We start from the raw sequence: 20,650 nt of genomic DNA on the forward strand, positions 1-20,650 counted from the left end.
CTATAGGACAGAGTAGAACTGCCCCATAGGGTTTCCAAGGGTCAGCTGATGGATCTGAACTGCCAATCTTTTGCTTAGCAGCCAAACTTTTAACCACTGAGCCACCAGGGTTCCTCCTTATGTACTACCCTATGTAAAACAGTGTTGTAGATGACATTTATCTTTAGCTCTTGCTTCTCTACTTTATTGATTTTTTTTTTCCTTTCCATCTCTTTCTGCTACAAACATTTAGCTGAGAAGATATATAGGTCTAGTAATCAATTGTCAGTAAAAGACAAGTTCAGACTAATATTTGAAGCAAAATTCTATGCTAGGATTTTAAATAATTTGTTTGAGCACATATTGCTTGTAGTTTTCAAAAGTAGGATAGGAGAAACATTTCCAATACTATCTTAATGACAAAAATTCAAAAAAAATTCAAAAATTACTTGTCAATCCATGTTATTTAGCTGACTTCGATGAGGTATTGCTTTGACTGCTTTCTCCTGAAAATTCTGTACTCTGTGCTCTTTAAGACATTACTCTTGGACCTGTATCTACTTCTCTGATCTTACATTTTCACTTTCTCAAGGTGTCCTCACACATCTTCATGAATTGAAATCTCTAACGCCGTTCTGAATTATTTTCCTGATTTCTAGAACTATGTGCCCGTGCATGGATATCTTCACATGAAAAATCCATAGGAAATTTCCCAACTCAGAAAGGACTTAGTCACCTAATGAGAAATCTGGAATTCATCATGAACTCTGCCCTTTCCTGTGTCCCTCACACTTTATGAATAATTAAGTACTATCAATTTTATCAAGGAGCCCTCATGGTACAAAGGTTAAGCACTCTGCTGCTAACCAAAAGTTTGAACCCCCCAACTGCTCTGCAGGAGAAAGATGTGGCAATCTGCTTGCATAAAGATCATGGCCTTGGAAACCCTGTAGGGCAGTTCTATTCTGCCCTGTAGGGTTGCTACGAGTCAGAATTGACTCAATGGCAATAGGTACAGGTATCAATTTCATCTTCCAAATCACTTTCCAGTTTGTTCACCTCTTCAGCTCTCAAAAATGCTCTAGTCTGGGTGCTTATTATTCTTTCTTTTATTACCGAAATAGGAAGAACACTAAGTTTATTGGAAAGATGAAGTCAGTTTTAGAGATGGTGAGATGAGAGTATTTGAAGATGAAATCTCTAAAAGTAGAAATACTGTCTCAAAGAGTATGGATACTCAAATTTGTAATAGACCAATAAAAGTGGTCTCTGAAGATACGGTTCTAATTTAAATTCTCCTTTACAATTCATGAAAGTAGGGGTTGGTGTCATTTTTTAGGGGTTGGTGTAGTGAATAGTAAGGAAGTAGATTCTTTGGTAATGATAGTGTGTGGGAAGGAGAGGGAGGGTGGGTAGCAGAGAATGAGAAAGAGGAGTCAAGGATGGTTATAAAGTGCATTTGTTCCCAAGGCAGTAGTAACTCAAACAAATAACACTAAGGTTAAGTAATTCTCTAGCTCAAAAGTACAATCATGTGAAATCAATTATATAAGGATTAGGAGTTGTTTAGGAGAGCCTGCAGGTCATTTAGGAGAGATCATTGGATTTAATCCACTGGGAATTATACCTCAAAGCCAAAACCACTGTTAATTTTATACTCACCATGCATTATATTTGAAAATTTTGAATGGTTGACAAGAGAAGTATTTTTTGTTTTGTTTTGTATATATATGAATAACCATATACTTAACTATACTCCTTGGTGGTAAAGGGACCATGAGTATACTAGCTTATTTTAAGGGGTTTGCGTCGACGGTGGGTTCTGTACTTGGTCGACGATAGGAACATAGAAGGAAATAAGTTGAATATTTTAAATTGCATTTATGGTTTTCTGTGAGTGTATGTATGTGTTTCAGTGAATGATAAAACCAAAAACAGATTGTGATATAACCATAAATCATAATCTGGGCTATACCTTTAAAGTCCCATTTTCCCTTTTTTACGGGTCCACAGTCAAGAGGATCATGGAGTGTTGGCTCATATGCTGCTAATTTTTAGATTTCGCTCTACTGAGGATCCTGAAAACATAAGTAAAAATATTCAACGTGTTCTACATGAGAAGTTGCAAAATGCTGTAGGGCATCCTAAAGTAGATCCTGAGTCAGTTGAAATTAAAAGTAAGTATATTTCTCTTATTTAGTTTACTCTTCTTACACAGAACCTTTCAGGGTTAGGTTTGGCCTTGGGCATTTTTTTTTTTTTTGATAGCCTTTAATTCTGGGGTCTTGTTATTAAGAGAAAATGCCTTTGAAACTATTACTAATAAAATATTTTAATTTTTAAAGCTGCCCTAAGCTTATGCCTTCCACCCAAGGCTGTCATTGACTCTTGGGTCTGAGTTCTTTTTCTGTATTGGGCCTTATACTTTAGCTATGTTGTTGTTACCTGCCATTGAGTTAGCCTCCATTGTACAACAAATGAAACGCTGCCTAGTCCTTCACTGATTTTTGGAAGTAGGTCACCAAACCTTTCTTCCTAGTCGAACTGAAACCTGTTCAGCATCTCAAGCCTCCACTGACAGATGGGTGGTGGCTGTGCATGAGCTATCTCCTGCATGGAAGGCAAGAAGTCTACAACTGAATCACCACCGCCTGCTACATTTTATTTGTAGATGCCAATTATAAGTGGGAAAAATAGATTTGTATCTTCCTCTGGTTTTTCCTCTCTGCTTCTATTATACATTCTGTGAATACGATGTGGGTGGAAAGCTTCATGCCATTCACACATTTGCCTTTGAGTTAGCTGTCCCATTAATATACCTTATAGCTTCTTTGGAGCCCTGGTGGTGCAATGGTTAAAGAGCTCAGCTGTTAACCAAAAGGTTGGCAATTTGAATCCACCAGCTGCTCCTTAGAAACCCTATGAGGCAGTTCTACTCTGTCCTAGAGGGTCACTATGAGTCAGAAGCAACTCGATGGCAATGAAGTTTTTGGCTATAGCTTCTTAGACTATTTTCTAATACGAGATTTATAACATATATATATTTGGTATATTTTGCAACTACTATGAAAAATTTGAGATTCCTTTTTTGTTTTTTCTTTACAGACCACAAAGACAAAACAAGCAGTGATAGGTTCTCATTTTTAGTAAGAAAGAAATATCAGAGTTTCTCAGTGAAGACAAAGGTCTGGTTAAGGGTTGAGTCAGATGCCATATAGCACTGCTGGCCTATACTCATGCAAGCCACATGTGTGCTCTTAAGTTTTCTAGTAGCCATATTATGTAAGAATAAACATATGAAATTAATATTAAAAATTTGTGTGTTTAACCCAATACAGCCATATCTCGGAGGTATTGTGGGTTCAGTTCTCAACCACCGCAGTAAGACAATTATTGTGATACAGAGTCACACAAAGGTTTTGGTTTTCCAGGGTGTATAAAAGTTATATTTACACTATACTGTAGTCTATTAAGTGTGCAATAACATTATGTCTAAAAAAAGAATGTACATACCTTAATTAAAAAACACTTTATTGTTAAAAATTGCTAACCATCATCCGAGCCTACAGAATTGTAATTTTTTTGCTGGTGGAGGATCTTGCCTCGATGTCGACGGCTGCACACTGATCAGGGTGGCGGTTGCTGATGGTTAGGATTCTAAGGCAATTTCTAAAAATAGGACAACAATGAAATTTGTCACATCAATTGACTCTTCTTTTCATGAAAGATTTCTCTGTAGCACGCGATGCCGTTTGACAGCATTTTACCCACAGTAGAATTTCTTTCAAAATTTGATTCTATCTTCTCAAACCCTGATGATGCTTTATCAACTAAGTCTGTGTAATATCCTCTTTGTTGTCATTTCAATAATGTTCACAGTATCTTCACCATTTCAAGAAACCACTTTCTTTGCTCATCCATAAGAAGCAACTCCTCATCCATTAAGGTTTGATCATGAGATTATAGCAATTCAGTTACATCTTTAGGCTCCGCTTCTAACTCTAGATCTGTTGCCATTTCCGTCACATCCGTAATTACTTCCTCAACTGAAGTCTTGAACTCCTCAAAGTCATTCATGAGGGTTGGAATCAACTTCTTCCAGACTCTGGTTACTGTTGACATTTTGACCTCCTCCCATGAATCATGAATATTCTTAACAGCATCTAAAATGGTGAATCCTTTCCAGAAAGTTTTACATTTACTTTGCCTAGATCCATCAGAGGAATCACTCTCTATGGCAGCTACAGCCTTCCAAAATTTTATTTCTTAAGTAATAAGACTTGAAAGTTGAAATTACTCCTTGATCCATGGGCTGCAGAATGGATGTTGTGTTAGCAGGTATGAAAACAGCATTAATCTCCTCGTACATCTCCATCAGAGCTCTTGGGTGACCAGGTGCATTGTCAATGAGCAGTAGTATTTTGAAAGGAATATTTTTCTTTGAGCAGTAGGTCTCCACAGTAGGCTTAAAATATTCAGTAAACCATGTTGTAAACAGATGTGCTGTCATCCAGGCTTTGTTGATCCATTTACAGGGCACAGGCAGAGTAGATTTAGCCTAATTCTTAAGCACCCTAGGATTTTTGGAATGGCAAATGAGCATTGGCTTCAACTCAAAGTCATCTGCTGTATTACCCCCTAACAAGAGAGTCGGCCTGTTCTCTGAAGCTTTGAAGCCAGGCATTGACTTGTCCTCTTTAGCTATGAAAGTCCTAGATGGTATCTTCTTCCAATACAAGGCTGTTTCATCTGCACTGAGAATCTGTTCTTTAGCGTAGTCACCTTCATCAGTCATCGTAGCTAGATCTTCTGGGTAATTAGCTGCAGCTTCTACATCAGCACTTGCTCTGCTCCTTCACCTTGCACTTTTATGTCATGGAGATGGCATCTTTCCTTAAACCTCACGAGCCAACCTCTGCTAGCTTCAAGCTTTTCTTCTACACCTTTCTCACCTCTCTCAGCCTTCATAGAATTGAAGACAGGTCCTTGCTCTGGATTAGGCTTTAGCTTATGGGAATGTGGCTGGTTTGATCTTATATACAGACTACTAAAATTTTCTCTGTATCAGCAATAAAGCTGTTTTGCTTTCTTATAATTCGTGTGTTCACTGGAGTAGCACTTTTAACCTCCTTCGAGAACTTTTCCTTTGCATTCACAGCTTGGCTAACTGTTGGGCACAGGAGGCCTAGCTTTTGGCCTGTCTCGGCTTTTGGCTTGACTTCCTCACAAGCTTAGTCATTTGTAGCTTTTGATTTAAAGTGAGAGACGTGAGACTCTTCCTTTCACTTGAACACTTAGAGGCCATTGTAGAGTTATTAATTATCCTAATTTCAATATTGTCATGTCTTAGTGAAAAGGGAGGCCTGAGGAGAGGGAGAGTGATGGGGAATGGCTGGTTGGTGGAGCAGTCAGAACACACACAACACTTATTAAGTTTGCCATTTTGCATGGTTGCAGTTGTGGCGCCCCAAAACAATTACAATAGTAACATCAAATATTACTGATCAGAGACCGCTATAAAAGATATAACAATAATGAAAAAACTTGAAATGTTGTGAGAATTACCAAAATGTGACAAAGAGACATAAAGCGAGCACATGCTGTTGGAAAAATCGTGCCAATAGACTTGTTTGAGGCAGGGTTGCCACAAACCTTCAATTTGTGAAAAAACGCAATATCTGCAAAGCACTATAAAACAAAGTGCAGTAAAATGAGGTATGCTTGTGTATCCCAAATATTAATGAACCCTAGTGGCACAATGGTTAAGTACTTAACTCCTAACAAAAAGGTCAGCAGTTTGAACTCACTAGCAGCTTTGTGGGGGTGAGGTGGTGGGGGGAGACTTCGTGATTTGCTCCCATAAAGATTACAGCCTAAGAAACCCTATTGGACAGTTCTACTCTGTCATATAGGGTTGCTATGAGTTGGAATAGATTCCAGGGCACACAACAACAAAAACAACAACAATCCAAAAATATTATTGTTTCAGTAAGTAATCAATGTGTAAACTTCATGATATATTTTTCATTCTTTTTTATTATTATTAAAGCTTTAAAATCTAGTGTATATGCTATACTTTTAACACATTTCAATCCAGACTAGCTACATTTCATAGGCTCACTAGCCACACATATCTAATGGGTATAGTATTGGATATGGTAGTTCTAGAAACTAGAGAATAGGTGGCAGGTAGAAAAAAATGAACACAAAATGCTAGTATAAAAGCTGACAGATTTAACTAGAGGCCTTATTTTGATGGCGACTATCCTATTTAAAATTTTTTTTTTATTTTTTTTTTTTTATCCTATATACCTAAGAAGGGAGGCCTCAGTAATCAGGGCCAGCTACATAATTTGCTGGGCCCAATGGAAAATAAAAATGGTAGGCCCTTGTTCAAAACTCAAGAAATATAAAACTTTCTTTCATTCACATCTTTCTCTCAATTTACCATGATGTCTTTTATTTGCTGCATAATGCCGTTCTAAATGAAGAAAGGAATCCCTTGATGGTGCAAACAGTTAATGTGCTTGGATGCGACCTTAAAGGTTGGAGGTTTAAGTCTATACAGAAGTGGCTGGAAAGAAAGACTTGGGGATCTAATCACAAAAAATTAGCCACTGAAAACCCTAAGAAGTGCAGTTCAATTCTGACACAGATGTGGGTCGCCGTAAGTAGGAATTGACTTGACCCCAACTTTTTTTTTTAGGTGAGGAAGAGTTAAAATTTTAGCATTCATTTTACTCTTCATCTTTATATTGTGCAATGGCAGTTTTAAATACAAAATAAGAATATTTAATTTGTATGTGGAATCATGAAAATTATATAACTGTATTTTGTAGCTTGTACATGTAAACATTTCATTTTTACCAGATCAGTGAAAACACGACAGTAAGGCTAATTCCACTCTTTTTATTTCCCTTCTTGATGTGTACACATTCTATTCACACTCTCTATCTTCGACTTACCGATAAATAAGAAACGACGGAAGAAAAAATAACTCTAAATTGCCCAACTTTCACTTTCCTTCTATATTATTATTTTCAGCATAAGATGTTGGCTAATACAGGGAAGTAATAGGAGCAAGAAAAGAGATGATAATGTTCTTTTGTCACTCATGATTTTTAGAATGCCGTTACATTCTTCCTGTATTCAAAGTAAATTCTGGTTCAAATAGAAAACATGGTCTCCCAGGACTATCACTGACTCGCTCCTTAATAAGTCATAGACATACAGGCTTACTTTGTACTTGCTTTGAATCTCGCTTACTTCCCACGCATTGTTTCCGCTGGAATTCTGGGTTCATGGGGCATTGTAAATGTTATATGTAAAGGGGATTGTACACAAACTTACAGTGTGTATCTCTTCCATTCATGCACATGCTCATTTGTTCCATCTAACTTCACTTTCAAAACCCAAGTGCAAAGGTAAAATTATTAAGAATTTTAAGATAGCCTCAACAGAGCATTAAACTATGCTTGCGGCCATTTTGAGCACAGGACCCAGAGTTGCAGCACAGGTTGCACGTTCACTGTCATCAATTTCAACATGAAAAGCCAGAACTTTTTGAGGAAGAAATGGAAACCAAACTCATTGCCAATGAGTTGATTCTGACTCATAGTGATCCCACAGTACAGAGTAGAACTGCCCCATAGGATTTCCAATGCTGTAACCTTTATCAGAACAGACTGCCACATCTTTCTCCCACAGAGCGTCTGGTGGATTCAAACCCCTGAACTTTTGCTTAGCAGCTGAGCACTTAACCACCGCGCAACCAGTGCTCCTTGAAAAGAACATATTATTGTTTGAAACAGAAAGCTCAACGATGATCATTTTAATGCTTACTGAGAATAAATAGTCAACTCATTCTTTATCTCCCCCATCCTTCCCAAATTGCCAGAACAGAGAAAACATAAAAGTCAGAAAGAAGCCTTGATTATAAAACAAAAAAAAAAAAAGATTTTTTTTTCTAGAATACAGATTTCTAGTAAATCAATACTATTAACTACAAAAGAAAATTAACAGATTACAATTTTTGAATTAGAACTTCATCCTGCCATATTCGAAAAGAGTCAGGAAATATGAGAGCTTAGAATTTTACGTATCTGTTAGCTGGTTTAAGTTTTATGGAGAGTTAGGGCCTAGCTATTGAAAAATCAACAAGCTGAAAGCCCATTAGCTGGAGTTGAATGACAATTTGAGGCCAAACTGCCTTTCTACAACCTCAGCAGAAAGGACACTTAGAAAGGGATAATGTTATTTCTTAAATGGGAGTTAGGATTATTATGCAAATGTCACATGGGTATGTTCTACAAATGGGAATATGCCTATGAGTTTATTAAAATAATCTGAAAGAATGGTCAGTGGCAATATCATTACATTTGGGAATCAATACTATGGTTTAGACCGGTATTTACCAAAGGGGGACTGTGTACTACCTGCGTCTTACCTTCTAGTACAAAATTCAGATTTCCGGGCATCAACACTAACTTTCTGAATCAGAATTACTGGAACAAGGGAACAGGAGTTTATTTATAAAGATGCCCCCTGTATGATTCTTATCCACACAAATGTTTAAGGAACACTGTTCAGGTCTCCCTTCTTCCCAAGGCAGTGAACATACTCCGCCCATGAGAAACTGTGCTACCCCTCTTTATAACCTAGAGCTGTTATCTTATAATGGCATTAAGCAGCTATTTAGTATTTGAAGTATTCAGAGGCATAATGAAATTCTGATATGCTGAACCTGTTCTATTCATCATTTTTGTGTATTTCAGAGATTAACAAGACAGAAACAGACAACTATCTCAACAGTTGTAAGTTCAAGATTTTTATTAAAATTGTAAAAAATTAACATTCTAGATCATTCAGACTTACTTTGTGTTGGTATCAGAGGGCCAAACATTGGTCGATTTGTGCGCAGCCCCTGGTGTTTACTTTATCTCAGAAACAACTTTATTATTACTAAAGAAAATCAAAACTGGGAGAGCTTTGGAGTGGATGTATGGGAGACTGTGGCAGATGTGTGGTGGGAAGGAGTTATGTAACTTTCAAAGAGGAGGCAAAAAATGTTCACTTCTCAGTGTTCTGATTGCAGGTATCCATATTATACTCTCACAAAAGTTTTCTAAAGATTTATATAAAAGTAGTGTATGTGTTGACATTTTTTACCTCGAGGCATAAACTTATTGTCACTTCTTCTTGATATTATTAATCCCATGTTACCAAAATGGCAGACAATTAAGGAGTTGGTGGCATGTATTGATGAAACTACTGAAGGCACAGATAATATTTTTACTCACATTTTAAAAGTGCCAGCCCTAGGCCTAGTACTTTCCTCTCTTATAAAGTAGTCTTCTATTTAGAGAATACACTTAATAGTTGTGGAAATAGCACATCAATATATTTATCTCAAAGGATGGAAGAAATGTACTACTTACTAGCTCAGAATGTTGGTTAATTAGTAATTGATTTAAGCATAAAACTAAAAAGAAAATCCAATTGCCTAAATGTGTATGTATGTGTATATATATGTATATGTATGTATATATACATACACACATATACATGTGTATATGTATAATTTTTTATTGTGGAAACATTGAGAAGAGGACGGGAGAATGGCTGAAGAATGCATTCTAGAGGTGGTAACAACTGATTTAAATCTTAAAAGACCAATAGGAGTTAACTAAATGAAGAATTACAGTTTAAGAAATGGTAATATCACGAGAAAATGTCTGATAATATAAGAGCACAAAGTAAAAGAAATATGGGACATAGTAACACCATTTTGTTGCTTATAAACAACTGTTAACAAATACATCATCTTTCTTTCATAGGCTGCGGAACACGAAGGAATAAATCTATCAGCGAGAGTCTCAGGATAGTTGGTGGCACAGAGGCAGAAGAGGGTGAATGGCCATGGCAAGCTAGCCTGCAATGGGAAGAAGTGCATCGCTGTGGAGCAACCTTAATTAATGGCACATGGCTTGTGAGTGCTGCTCACTGCTTTAGAAGGTAAGTCCTGAACCTCGCAATGGAGGTGGGGTAAGCAAAGTGAATTTGAGGCATAATAGGAAGGAAATACCTCATGAAATTTGAAAGAGTTAAGTTTAACACAAATTAAAGAATGTGTGTACATCACAAACAGGTGGGACGCTCATAAACCTCAGAAGTTTTATAGTTTGAAAATGGAAATGGAATTAAAGGCATGTATATAAATTATTGGATGAACTCGGTAGGTTCTCAAGGGAAATAGGAATTACGAAGTTATCTTTAAAGGGCTTTAAGCTTGATGTCAAGGAGAATAGCCATGTCTCTCCACTGCTGCCAGGGATGAACGTTGGGTGGATTGTAGGTTGGACTGCAGTGGGGCAGTTCCACATAGTAAGAAAGATAAGTTTAGTATGAAGAAATTTGGAAGTAGCAAATTATACAACTGAGTAGGTTGACCTGTTATATTCCAAGGAATGGATGACTTTTTAACCTAGCATTAGAATGTCTACAGTATACAGTATATCATATATATACACACACACACAGTACACAGAATACCTTCTATAGCAATGCTTCGTTAAATTATTGCGTGGTCTTCTTGGTTTTCAGAGAAAGGTGTACTTTTGTGAATAGGGGACATGGGGCACGTAAAACACATTTATTTCTTTCACTATGCAGAATATGCTTTCCAGGTATCCCTTTGGAGTCACTGATGCCCAAACATGTCAAAATGCACTAGGATTTAGAGTGGGTGACTTGGCAAGTATTTCCTAGGAAATGTGCCACCGTGGTGTTTCCATCTGTGATATAATCCCTGAGTCTGATTTGCAGATTGGAAAGAGTTTTTTCTATATAGGCATACCTCATTTTACTATGCTTCACTTTATTGCTCTTCACAGATATTGTGTTTTTTTGTAATATTGAAGCTTGTGGCAACCCTGTGTCAAGCGAGCCTACTGACACCATTTTTCCAATAGCTTGTGCTCACTTCATGAGTCTGTGTTACATTTTGATAATTTTTGCAATATTTCAAACTTTTTCATCATTATTATATCTGTTATGGTGATCTATGATCAGTGCTCTACCGACCAGCCATTCCCCCGTCTCTCTCCCTCTCCTCAGGCCTCCCTTTTCCCTGAGACAGGACAATATTGAAACCAGGCCAATTAATAACCCTACAATGACCTTTGAAAGGAAGTGAAAGGAAGACTAGCATGTCTCTCATTTTAAATTAAAAGCTAGAATAGATTAAGTTTAGAGAGGAAGGCATGTTGAAAGCTGAGATAAGCCTAAAGCTAGGCCTCTTGCACCCAACAGTTAACCACGTTGTGAATGTAAAGGAAAAGTTTCTTTTTTTAAATAATTTTTATTGTGCTTTAAGTGAAAGTTTACAAATCAAGTCAGCCTCTCACACAAAAACTTATATACACCCTGCTACATATTCCCAATTACTCTCCCCCTAATGAGACAGCCCACTCTCTCCCTCCACTCTCTCTTTTAGTGTCTGTTTCACCAGCTTTTAACCCCCTCTACCGTCTCATCTCCCCTCCGGGCAGGAGATGCCAACATAGTCTCAAGTGTCCACCTGATCCAAGAAGTTCACTCCTCACCAGCATTCCCCTCCGACCCATCGTCCAGTCCAATCCATGTCTGAAGAGTTGGCTTTGGGAATGGTTCCAGTCCTGGGCCAACAGAAGGTCTGAGGGCCGTGACCACCAGGATCCTTCTAGTCTCAGTCAGACCATTAAGTCTGGTCTTTTTATGAGAATTTGGGGTCTGCATCCCACTGTTCTCCTGCTCCCTCAGGGGTTCTCTGTTGTGTTCCCTGTCAGGGTAAGCCCTCGGCTGTAGCCAGGCACCATCTAGTTCTTCTGGTCTCAGGATGATGTAGTCTCTGGTTCATGTGGCCCTTTCTGTCTCTTGCCCTCATAATTACTTTGTGTCCTTCGTGTTCTTCATTCTCCTTTGATCCAGGTGGGTTGAGACCAATTGAAGCGTCTTAGATGGCTGCTTGCTAGCATTTAAGACCCCAGACGCCACTCTTCAAAGTGGGATGCAGAATGTTTTCTTAATAGATTTCATTATGCCAATTATCTTAGATGTCCCCTGAAACCTTGGTCCCCAAACCCGTGCCCCTGCTACACTGACCTTTGAAGCATTCAGTTTATTCAGGAAACTCCTTTGCTTTTGGTTTAGTCCAGTTGTACTGACCTCCCCCGTATTGTGTGTTGTCTTTCCCTTCACCTAAAATAGTTCTTATCTACTATCTAATTAGTGAATACCCCTCTCCCACCATCCCTCCCCCCTCCTCATAACCACAAAAGAATGTTTTCTTCTCAGTTTAAACTATTTCTCAAGTTCTTATAATAGTGGTCTTATACAATATTTGTCCTTTTGCAACTAATTTCACTCAGCATAATGCCTTCCAGATTCCTCCATGTTATGAAATGTTTCACAGATTCCTCACTGTTCTTTATCGATGCATAGTATTCCATTGTGTGACTCTACCATAATTTATTTATCCATTCATCCATTGATGGGCACCATGGTTGCTTCCATCTTTTTGCTGTTGTAAACAGAGCTGCAATAAACATGGGTGTGCATGTGTCTGTTGGTATAAAGGCTCTTATTTGTCTAGGATATATTCCAAGGAGTGGGATTGCTGAATAGTATAGTAGTTCTATTTCTAGTTTTTTAAAGCTGTTTAAGGAAGTGCCAAATCGATTTCCAAAGTGGTTGTAGCATTTTACATTCCCACCAGCAGTGTATAAGTGTTCTGATCTCTCCACAGCCTCCCCAATGAAAAGTTCTTGAAGAGAGGGAAAAGTGCTACTTCAGTGAACATATGAATAAGAAAGTGAAGCAGCCTTATTGCTGATATAGAGAAAGTTTTAGTGGTCTGGTTAGAAGATCAAACCAACCACAACGTTCCCTTAAGCCAAAGCCTAATCCAGAGCAAGGATCTAACTCTCTTCAATTCTGTGAAGGCTGAGAGAGGTGATGAAGCTGCAGAAGAAAAGTTTGAAGCTAGCAGAGGTTGGTTCATGAGGTTTAAGGAAAGAAGCTGTTGCTATGATCTAAAAGAGCAAGGTGAAGCAGCAAATGCTGTTGTGGAAGCTGCAGTGAGTTATCCAGAAGATCTAGCTAAGATGACTGATGAAGGTGGCTACACTAAACAACAGATTTCAATGTAGACAAAAGAGCCTTATATTGGAAGACGATGCCATCAAAGACTTTCATAGCTGGAGAGGAGAAGTCAATTTCTGGCTTCAAAGCTTCAAAAGACAGGTTGACTCTCTTGTTATGGGCTAATCCAGCTGGTGACTTTAAGTTGAAACCAATGCTCATTTGTCATTCCAAAAATCCGAGGGCCCTTAAGAATTATATTAAATCTACTTTGCCTGTGCTCTATAACTGGAACAACAAAGCCTGGATGACAGCACATCTGTTTACAACATGGTTTACTAAATCTTTTAAGCCTTCTGTGGAGACCTACTGCTCAGGAAAAAAGATTCCTTTCAAAATATTACTGCTTGTTGACAATGCACCTGGTCACCCAAGAACTCTTGTGGAGATGCGCAAAGAGATTAATGTTGTTTTCATGCCTGCTACCACAACATCAGAAACCCTGGTGGCATAGTGGTTAAGAGCTACATCTCCTAACCAAAGGGTCAGCAGTTCAAATCCACCAGGCACTCTTTGGAAGCTCTATGGGGCAGTTCTACTCTGTCCTAAGGTTCACTATGAGTTGGAATCGACTTGATGGCAATGTTTTTTTTTTTTTTTTTACCACAACATCCATTCTGCAGCCCGTGGATCGAGGTGTAATTTCAACTTGCAAGTCTATTATTTGACTTGTTATTAAGAAATGTATTTCATCAGAAATGCAATCACTGCTTTAGATAATGATTCCTCTGATGGCTCTGGGAAATAAATGAAACACCTTCTGGAAAGGGATCACCATTCTAGATGCCATTAAGAACATTCATGATTTGTGGGAGGTAGTCAAAACATCAGTATTAACAGGATTTTGGAAGAAGTTGATTCCAATCCTCTTGGATGATTTTGGGGCGTTCAAGACTTCAGTGGAGGAAGTAACTGCAGATGTGATGGAAACAGTAATAATAGAATTAAAAGTGGAGTCTGAAGATGTGACTGAATCGCTACAATCTCATGACCAAACTTTAATAGATAAGGAGTTGCTTCTTATGGAGGAGCAAAGAAAATGGTTTCTTGAAATGGAATATTACATAAACTTAGTTGATAAAGCAGTGGAAGGGTTTGAGAGGATTAACTGTAATTCTGAAAGAAGTTCTATCGGGGGTAAAATGCTATCAAACAGCATTGCATGCTACAGAGAAATCTTTCGTGAAAGGAACAGTCAATTGATGTGGCGAACTTCATTGTTGTCTTATTTTTAGAAATTGCCACAGCCACACCAACTTTCAGCAACCACCACCCTAATCAGTCAGCAGCCATCAACATCGAGGCAAGACCCTCCATTAGCAAAAAGATTATGACTCACTAAAGCCTCGGATGATGGTTAGCATTTTTTAACAATAAAGGATTTTTTAGTTAACGTATGTACATTGTTTTTTTAGACATAATGCTATTGCACTTAGTAGACTACAGTATAGTGTAAACATAACTTTTATATGCACTGGGAAATAAAGGATTTAGTGTGACTCTTTTTAGTTAGATATTCATTTTGTTGTGATTGTCGGGAACTGGACCTGAAATATCTCTGAGGTATGTCAGTACGTAGAAGTTATAATTTTAAAAGAAAAACTTGTATTGACACCTGCAGATTACATTGTTTGATATGAAAACATTTTATTAGTGGCATAGTAAAATGGAATTTATTCTTCCTTTTTCCCCCCCAGATATAAAGATCCAGGCCGATGGACTGCTTCCTTTGGAGTAACACTAATGCCTCCAAAAATGAAACGAGGCCTCAGGAGGATAATTGTCCATGAAAATTACAAATACCCATCCCATGACTATGATATTGCAGTTGCACAGCTTTCTAGCCCTGTTCCCTACACAAATGTTGTACACAGAATTTGCCTTCCTGATGCTTCTCATGAGTTCCACCCAGGTGACCATATGTTTGTGACTGGATTTGGAGCACTGCGAAACGATGGTGAGCATCTGAACAAAAACTCAGATTACAGCAATGTAACTTTGTATTCTAATGCATTTAAAGAATGGAATGTCATTATGCCAAAATATGCTGATTGGTTGTCATATGGACCTAGGTCAAGCCAAGCCTTACTAGTGAACTACATTTTTAGAAGACATATAAATTTTTCAAGCCTTAGGTTATTATTAAGTGCATTACTATTACTACAGTAATGGTGTTTGGTAAGGTGTCTGAAAGAGTAAATATGTCTCCTAGCCACTGAACTTTTTATGAGGGAATTAACTAGCATATTAGAGATCATTAATAGACCCAATTGTGAAGATCACGGAGTATTATGAAGCCACCTTTCTTCCCAAACCCAGTTTCCTTCTGAGGTAACCAACGGACTGGAAATTACTTAAACGATTTGAGGTGCTTTCCTAGTTACCTAACTTTTCATTTGGAAACCCTGGTGGCATAGTGGTTAAGAGCTACAGCTGCTAACCAAAAGGTCAGCAGTTCGAATTTAAAGTAGGTAGGAAGAACTCTGATGAGCAATCTCTTTCTAGATATTACTGTATCTGAAAAACACATATCCTAAGATTCTACATCACTGTCTTACTGAATAATTATGTAAGAATTTCTCCAAATTCGTAAAATATATGTAACCCAAAAACCCACTGTCATTGAGTTGATTCAGATTCATAGTGACCCCACAGGGTTTCCAATGCTGTAAATCTCTATGGGGGCAGACTGCCGTCTCTTTTTCCTACTGAGCCACTGGCGGTTTAGAAATGCTGACCTTTCAGTTAGCAGTCAATCGGTTTAACCACTATGCCAGCAAGTCTCCTTAAAATATATGTATATCCACAAATACAAAAATATGCCACCAAGTCTCCTTAAAATATATGTATATCCACAAATACAAACATGATTTTTTCCCCTTTAGGTAGCAGTCAAAATCATCTTCGGCAAGTACAGGTGGATCTCATAGACACTAAAAGATGTAATGAACCTCGAGCTTACAATGGTGCCATAACTCCTAGAATGTTATGCGCTGGCTCCTGGCAAGGAAATAAAGATGCATGCCAGGTAAGTGGTTTTACTTATTAATACGCCCCATGCTACCTTTTTATTTTGAAATAATTATGGGAAGTTGCAAAGATGGTACCAAAGAATCCCATGTACCCTTCACCCACTTTCCCCCAATGGTTATATCTTATATTACTATTGTTGTTATTGTTAGTGGTTGTCAAGTCCACCTCTAACTCATGGCAACCCCCTGTGTTACAGAGTAGAACTACTCTATATGGGTTTCTTGGCTGTAATCTTTACAGGAACAGATGGCCAAGTCTTTCTTTAAAAACCGAGAAATTGACATGGTACAATGTGTGCTTATAGCTCTATGGCATTTTATCACATGTGTAGATTTGTGTAACCACCACCACAATCAAGATGAAGAACTATTCCATCATAACAAAGATCTTCCTTTACAGTGACACCCATTGCCTTTCTCCCCACCGTCCCTAATCTCTGGCAATCACTAATCTGTTCTTCATATTTGTAATTTTGTCATTTTGAGAATGTCGTATTAATAGAACAGTAACTTTATTTTAGAATTCCATTTTTATTTCTCTATAGTGTTTTTGATGATCTCCTTGTGGAAATTTTTTAGTGGTTCCTCTAGATGTTATACTATGCACACATAACTTATTACAGTCTACTGGTGTCAACATTTTACTATTTTGAACAAAGTGTATAATAGAAAACTTACCTCCCCTTAAGTTCCTTTACCTTCTCCTGTTCGTAATATTAAATATTAATAAGGTAAATATTAAATATTTCCTGTACATATATTGAGAACCACACTGGACAAAGTTTTTGCTTCAGTTGTCAAACATCACATAGAAAACTCAACAGGAGAAAGTCTGTTGTATTTACGCATAGTTTTGATCTTTCTGTTGTTCTTCCTTCCTAATTTTCTAAGATTTCTTCTTTTATCATTTCCTTTAGCCATTCTTTAAGGTAGATATGCCAGCGACAAATTGTCTTAGGGTCTTTTTTTTTTTTTTTTTGGTCTGAAAAAACCTTTGCTTTCCTTTCTTTTCTGAAGGATAATTTGTTGAATATAGAATTTGGGGTTGAGAGTTTTTCAGCTTCAGCAGTTAAAAAATGTTTTTGTTCTTTTGTTACTCCCCAGCCACTTTTTTTCTGGCCTCCGTGGTTTCTGAAGAGAAGTCTGCTGTCAGTCAAATTGTTCTTTTCCCTGTAAGTCAGGTGTCATTTTTCTCTTTCAGCATTCAAGACTTTTTTTCTTTGCCTTTAGTTTTCAGAAGTTGGATTATGATGTGACTTGACATGGATTTCTTTGGATTTATCCTGTTTGGCATTTGCTTAGCTTTTTGAAGCTGTAGGCTCATGTCTGTTACCAAATTTGGTAAATTTTCAGCCATTATTTCTATGAATACTTTTTCACTCCCCTTCCTTATTTCTCCTTTCCTTCTGGGACTCCAGTGGGAATAATAGATCTTTTGTTATAGTGCCACAGGTACCTGAGTTTCTTTTAATTTTTTTTTTTTTCACTCCATTTTGTCTCTGTTTTTCAGATTAGGTAATTTCTATCATTCTGTCTACATGATTACTGACTCTTTGCTCTGTCATCTCCATTCTGCTATTGAGCCTATTCCCTGAGTTTTATGTTTTGGTTATTGTATTTTTAAGTTCTAAGATTGCCATTGGGGTATCTTTGTGTCTGCTATTTCTTTGCTGAGTCTTTTTTTCCCCCATTTGTTTTAAGTGTGGTAGCAGTTGCTCATTGAGACAGTTGTATGATGGCTGCTTTAAAATTTTCATCAGATAATTCCAACATCTATTCATATTCATATTCATATTAGTGTTGGTGTCTTTGATTGTTTTTTCTTATTCAAGTTGAGATTTTCCTGTTTCTTGGTATGACAAGTGATTGTCAAATGTATTTGGGGCATTTTGGGCATTATACTATAAGACTCCAGGTCCTATTTAAATAGTTAAATCTTCTGTTTAGCAGGGCTCCTCTGAGACCACATCGGCGGGAGTGGGAGGCTACTATTTCATTACTGCCAAGTAGAGTTTGAAGTCCAGGTTCCCTACTCATTATTTTTTGACACTCAGCTAAGGGAGTAATGCCTTATTACTGATTAGCAGAGGTAGAATTTCAAGCTCCTCACTAGGCTTTTCTGATACCACCACTCTGATACTGTCATTCTTCTGATTGGACAGGCCTATATATCTAGTGTGCGCTTTACGCCCCATATTGGTATTTGAAATTCTGTGTTAACATGTATGATTTCCAATCTGAATCCATAAAATTGTACATCACCCATTTTTAATTTTCGTAATAAAAACTTTATGTGTTTGTCCTCTAATTCTTTCATATACATACTGCATCTGGCTTTTTGCCTTCATTGTGTTAAAAAAAAAAAAACAACTTAATCCACTCTGGCTTCACCACAGTCCTTTCCAACTTTTTCCTCTGTGTAAATCTGCTCCTTCTCTGCTTCATATAGGCTTGGGTCTCAATTATCAAAATGACTTATTTTTAAATAACTTTTGTATGAGCATCTTATTTTTTACAAGCAGATTATAGAGTGAAACCTGTGAGAACTGGAACTCAATGGGACTGCTTTGTTTTTCTGAGTCTCACAAATTTTCCACCTTTGACAGGGTGCAGTCTTACCACTTTTCTATCGCTATTAGTGGAAAATATTTGTGTTTTCCTTTTCTGAGAAGTTTCCAGCTTACACAGGTTCCAGGTTTCACAGGTTTTACTATAGTATCCTTGAGGCCAAGACCCATGCATTTACATATCAGTAAATATTTATTGGTTAACTGATTTAAAAATTATAAAAACATTATTTCCAATTCAGGTACTGTTAATATTAATTGATATTTTTATACTAATTAGACAATTCACAGGAAGTAGTATAACATAGGGAAAAAAGCATGTACATCAAATTCAGTTTCTGTTGTTGGTTATCATGTGACCTCAGGGAAAGTTACTTAATTTTTTTCAGCTTTAGAAAATCAAAATGGAGAAAATAAAGTCTATCTCTATGCTTTCTTGCAAGGATTACATGAGTTAATGAGATAATATGTAATTTAATTAAGAGCTTCATAGGTGTTGAACACTTAATGAGTGGTCAATGACCAGATACTTCACTGGCTGAGGGATGATCTGTCAGTTCCATGTTCTTATTACATGTATAAAGAAGCAGCTGTCTAGAGTTCACAAGATATAAACAATTTGAATTTGTGGTGCATATTTATGCATTTACCAAGTTCTACTTTTTGTCAGACTCTGTGCTAATCACCTTACATTCACTGTCTTACAGTAATTCTCAGACTAATCATCTGGGGTAAGTGTTATTGGGAACATTTATAAATAAATAAATTGAAAGCCTTAGCCAGTTTGGAAAGACCAGACCTGAGACAGAGCGCCTGAGTGGTACAAACTGTCAATGTGTCATGCTACTAACTAAAAGGAGTTTGAGTCCACCCAGAGGTGTCTCAGAAGAAAGGCCTGATGATCTACTTGCAAAAAATCAGTCATTTGAAGACTCTATAGAACACAGCTCTACTCTAACACATGTAGGGTTGCCGTGAGTTGGAGTTAGCTTGTCAGCAACTGGTTTAGACTTGAGATTTAATCCCAGGTGTCTGACTATAACATCCCTGCTCTTTATCAGTAATAGACTCTTTACCCTTTTTTGGAAGCTATGTCACACTGATTAAGAGGCAACCTCCACTGGGAAGATAACAGGAAATTGTTTTTGTCCTATATATCAGGTAAGCTAAGAGCACTGCTCTCCAAAGAGGTAGAGCCTTCAATTTCAGTGGACTGAACCCTGAATCTAAGCCAATTCTCCAGGAATTGTGTTTCTCCCCGTTATGTGGATAACTGATGGCAACCCAAGGAAGCACTTCTGCATTCAAACACACTGAAGAATTTTGAAAATAACCCATTTCATTAAACTCTTAAGTTAGAAAATAGCAAATTGCTCCGTGATGAACTGAATTTTAATTGCTAATCTCTCCTTTTCCCTTAGGGTGACTCTGGAGGACCACTTGTTAGTTCAAATGCTAGGGATATATGGTACCTTGCTGGAATAGTGAGCTGGGGAGATGAATGTGGGCAACTCAATAAGCCTGGGGTTTATACGAGAGTAACTGCCTTCCGGGACTGGATTGCCTCCACAACTGGTATCTAAGAGAGAAAAACCCAGTAGAATGGAATACATTTGTGTGTGTGTGGACCATTCTTAGAGATACAAAATTGTAAAAGAACTCTTGCAGGTAACCAAGATCTGGCCTATCTAACTAAGCTGCTTGATATATTTTCATCTTAGCTCTGCTCCACACATGAGTATCCTTCTGCCTGATGGACTCTGTCTCAACATACACCCTTTATTTCCTAGGATTTTTCTGCCATCAAGATTTTGGCTTGTTGACATAAATTTCTAATGTGTGTACAGAATTAGAAGTGATTCTTTCTTTTATTTCCCCAGCTTCTCTCATTTC

The 20,650-nt window shown here is 37.5% G+C and overlaps 1 protein-coding gene across 1 annotated transcript in view; it reads left to right on the forward strand.

Moving 5' to 3' along the window:
- Nucleotides 1-20,628, forward strand: part of TMPRSS11E (transmembrane serine protease 11E) — a 32,034-nt gene extending 11,406 nt beyond the window's left edge. Inside the window, exons 4-9 of the mRNA XM_023555098.2 lie at nt 1,993-2,156; nt 8,754-8,792; nt 9,816-9,993; nt 14,856-15,115; nt 16,044-16,186; nt 20,179-20,628. Of these exons, the coding sequence (XP_023410866.2) occupies nt 1,993-2,156; nt 8,754-8,792; nt 9,816-9,993; nt 14,856-15,115; nt 16,044-16,186; nt 20,179-20,340 (946 nt within the window). The 3' untranslated portion in view covers nt 20,341-20,628. The remainder of the gene's footprint in view (nt 1-1,992; nt 2,157-8,753; nt 8,793-9,815; nt 9,994-14,855; nt 15,116-16,043; nt 16,187-20,178) is intronic.
- The last annotated feature ends 22 nt before the right edge of the window (nt 20,629-20,650 follow it).

The sequence above is a fragment of the Loxodonta africana genome, chromosome 5 (genome assembly GCF_030014295.1).
Source record: "Loxodonta africana isolate mLoxAfr1 chromosome 5, mLoxAfr1.hap2, whole genome shotgun sequence".
In the NCBI taxonomy this organism is placed as follows: Eukaryota; Metazoa; Chordata; class Mammalia; order Proboscidea; family Elephantidae; genus Loxodonta; species Loxodonta africana.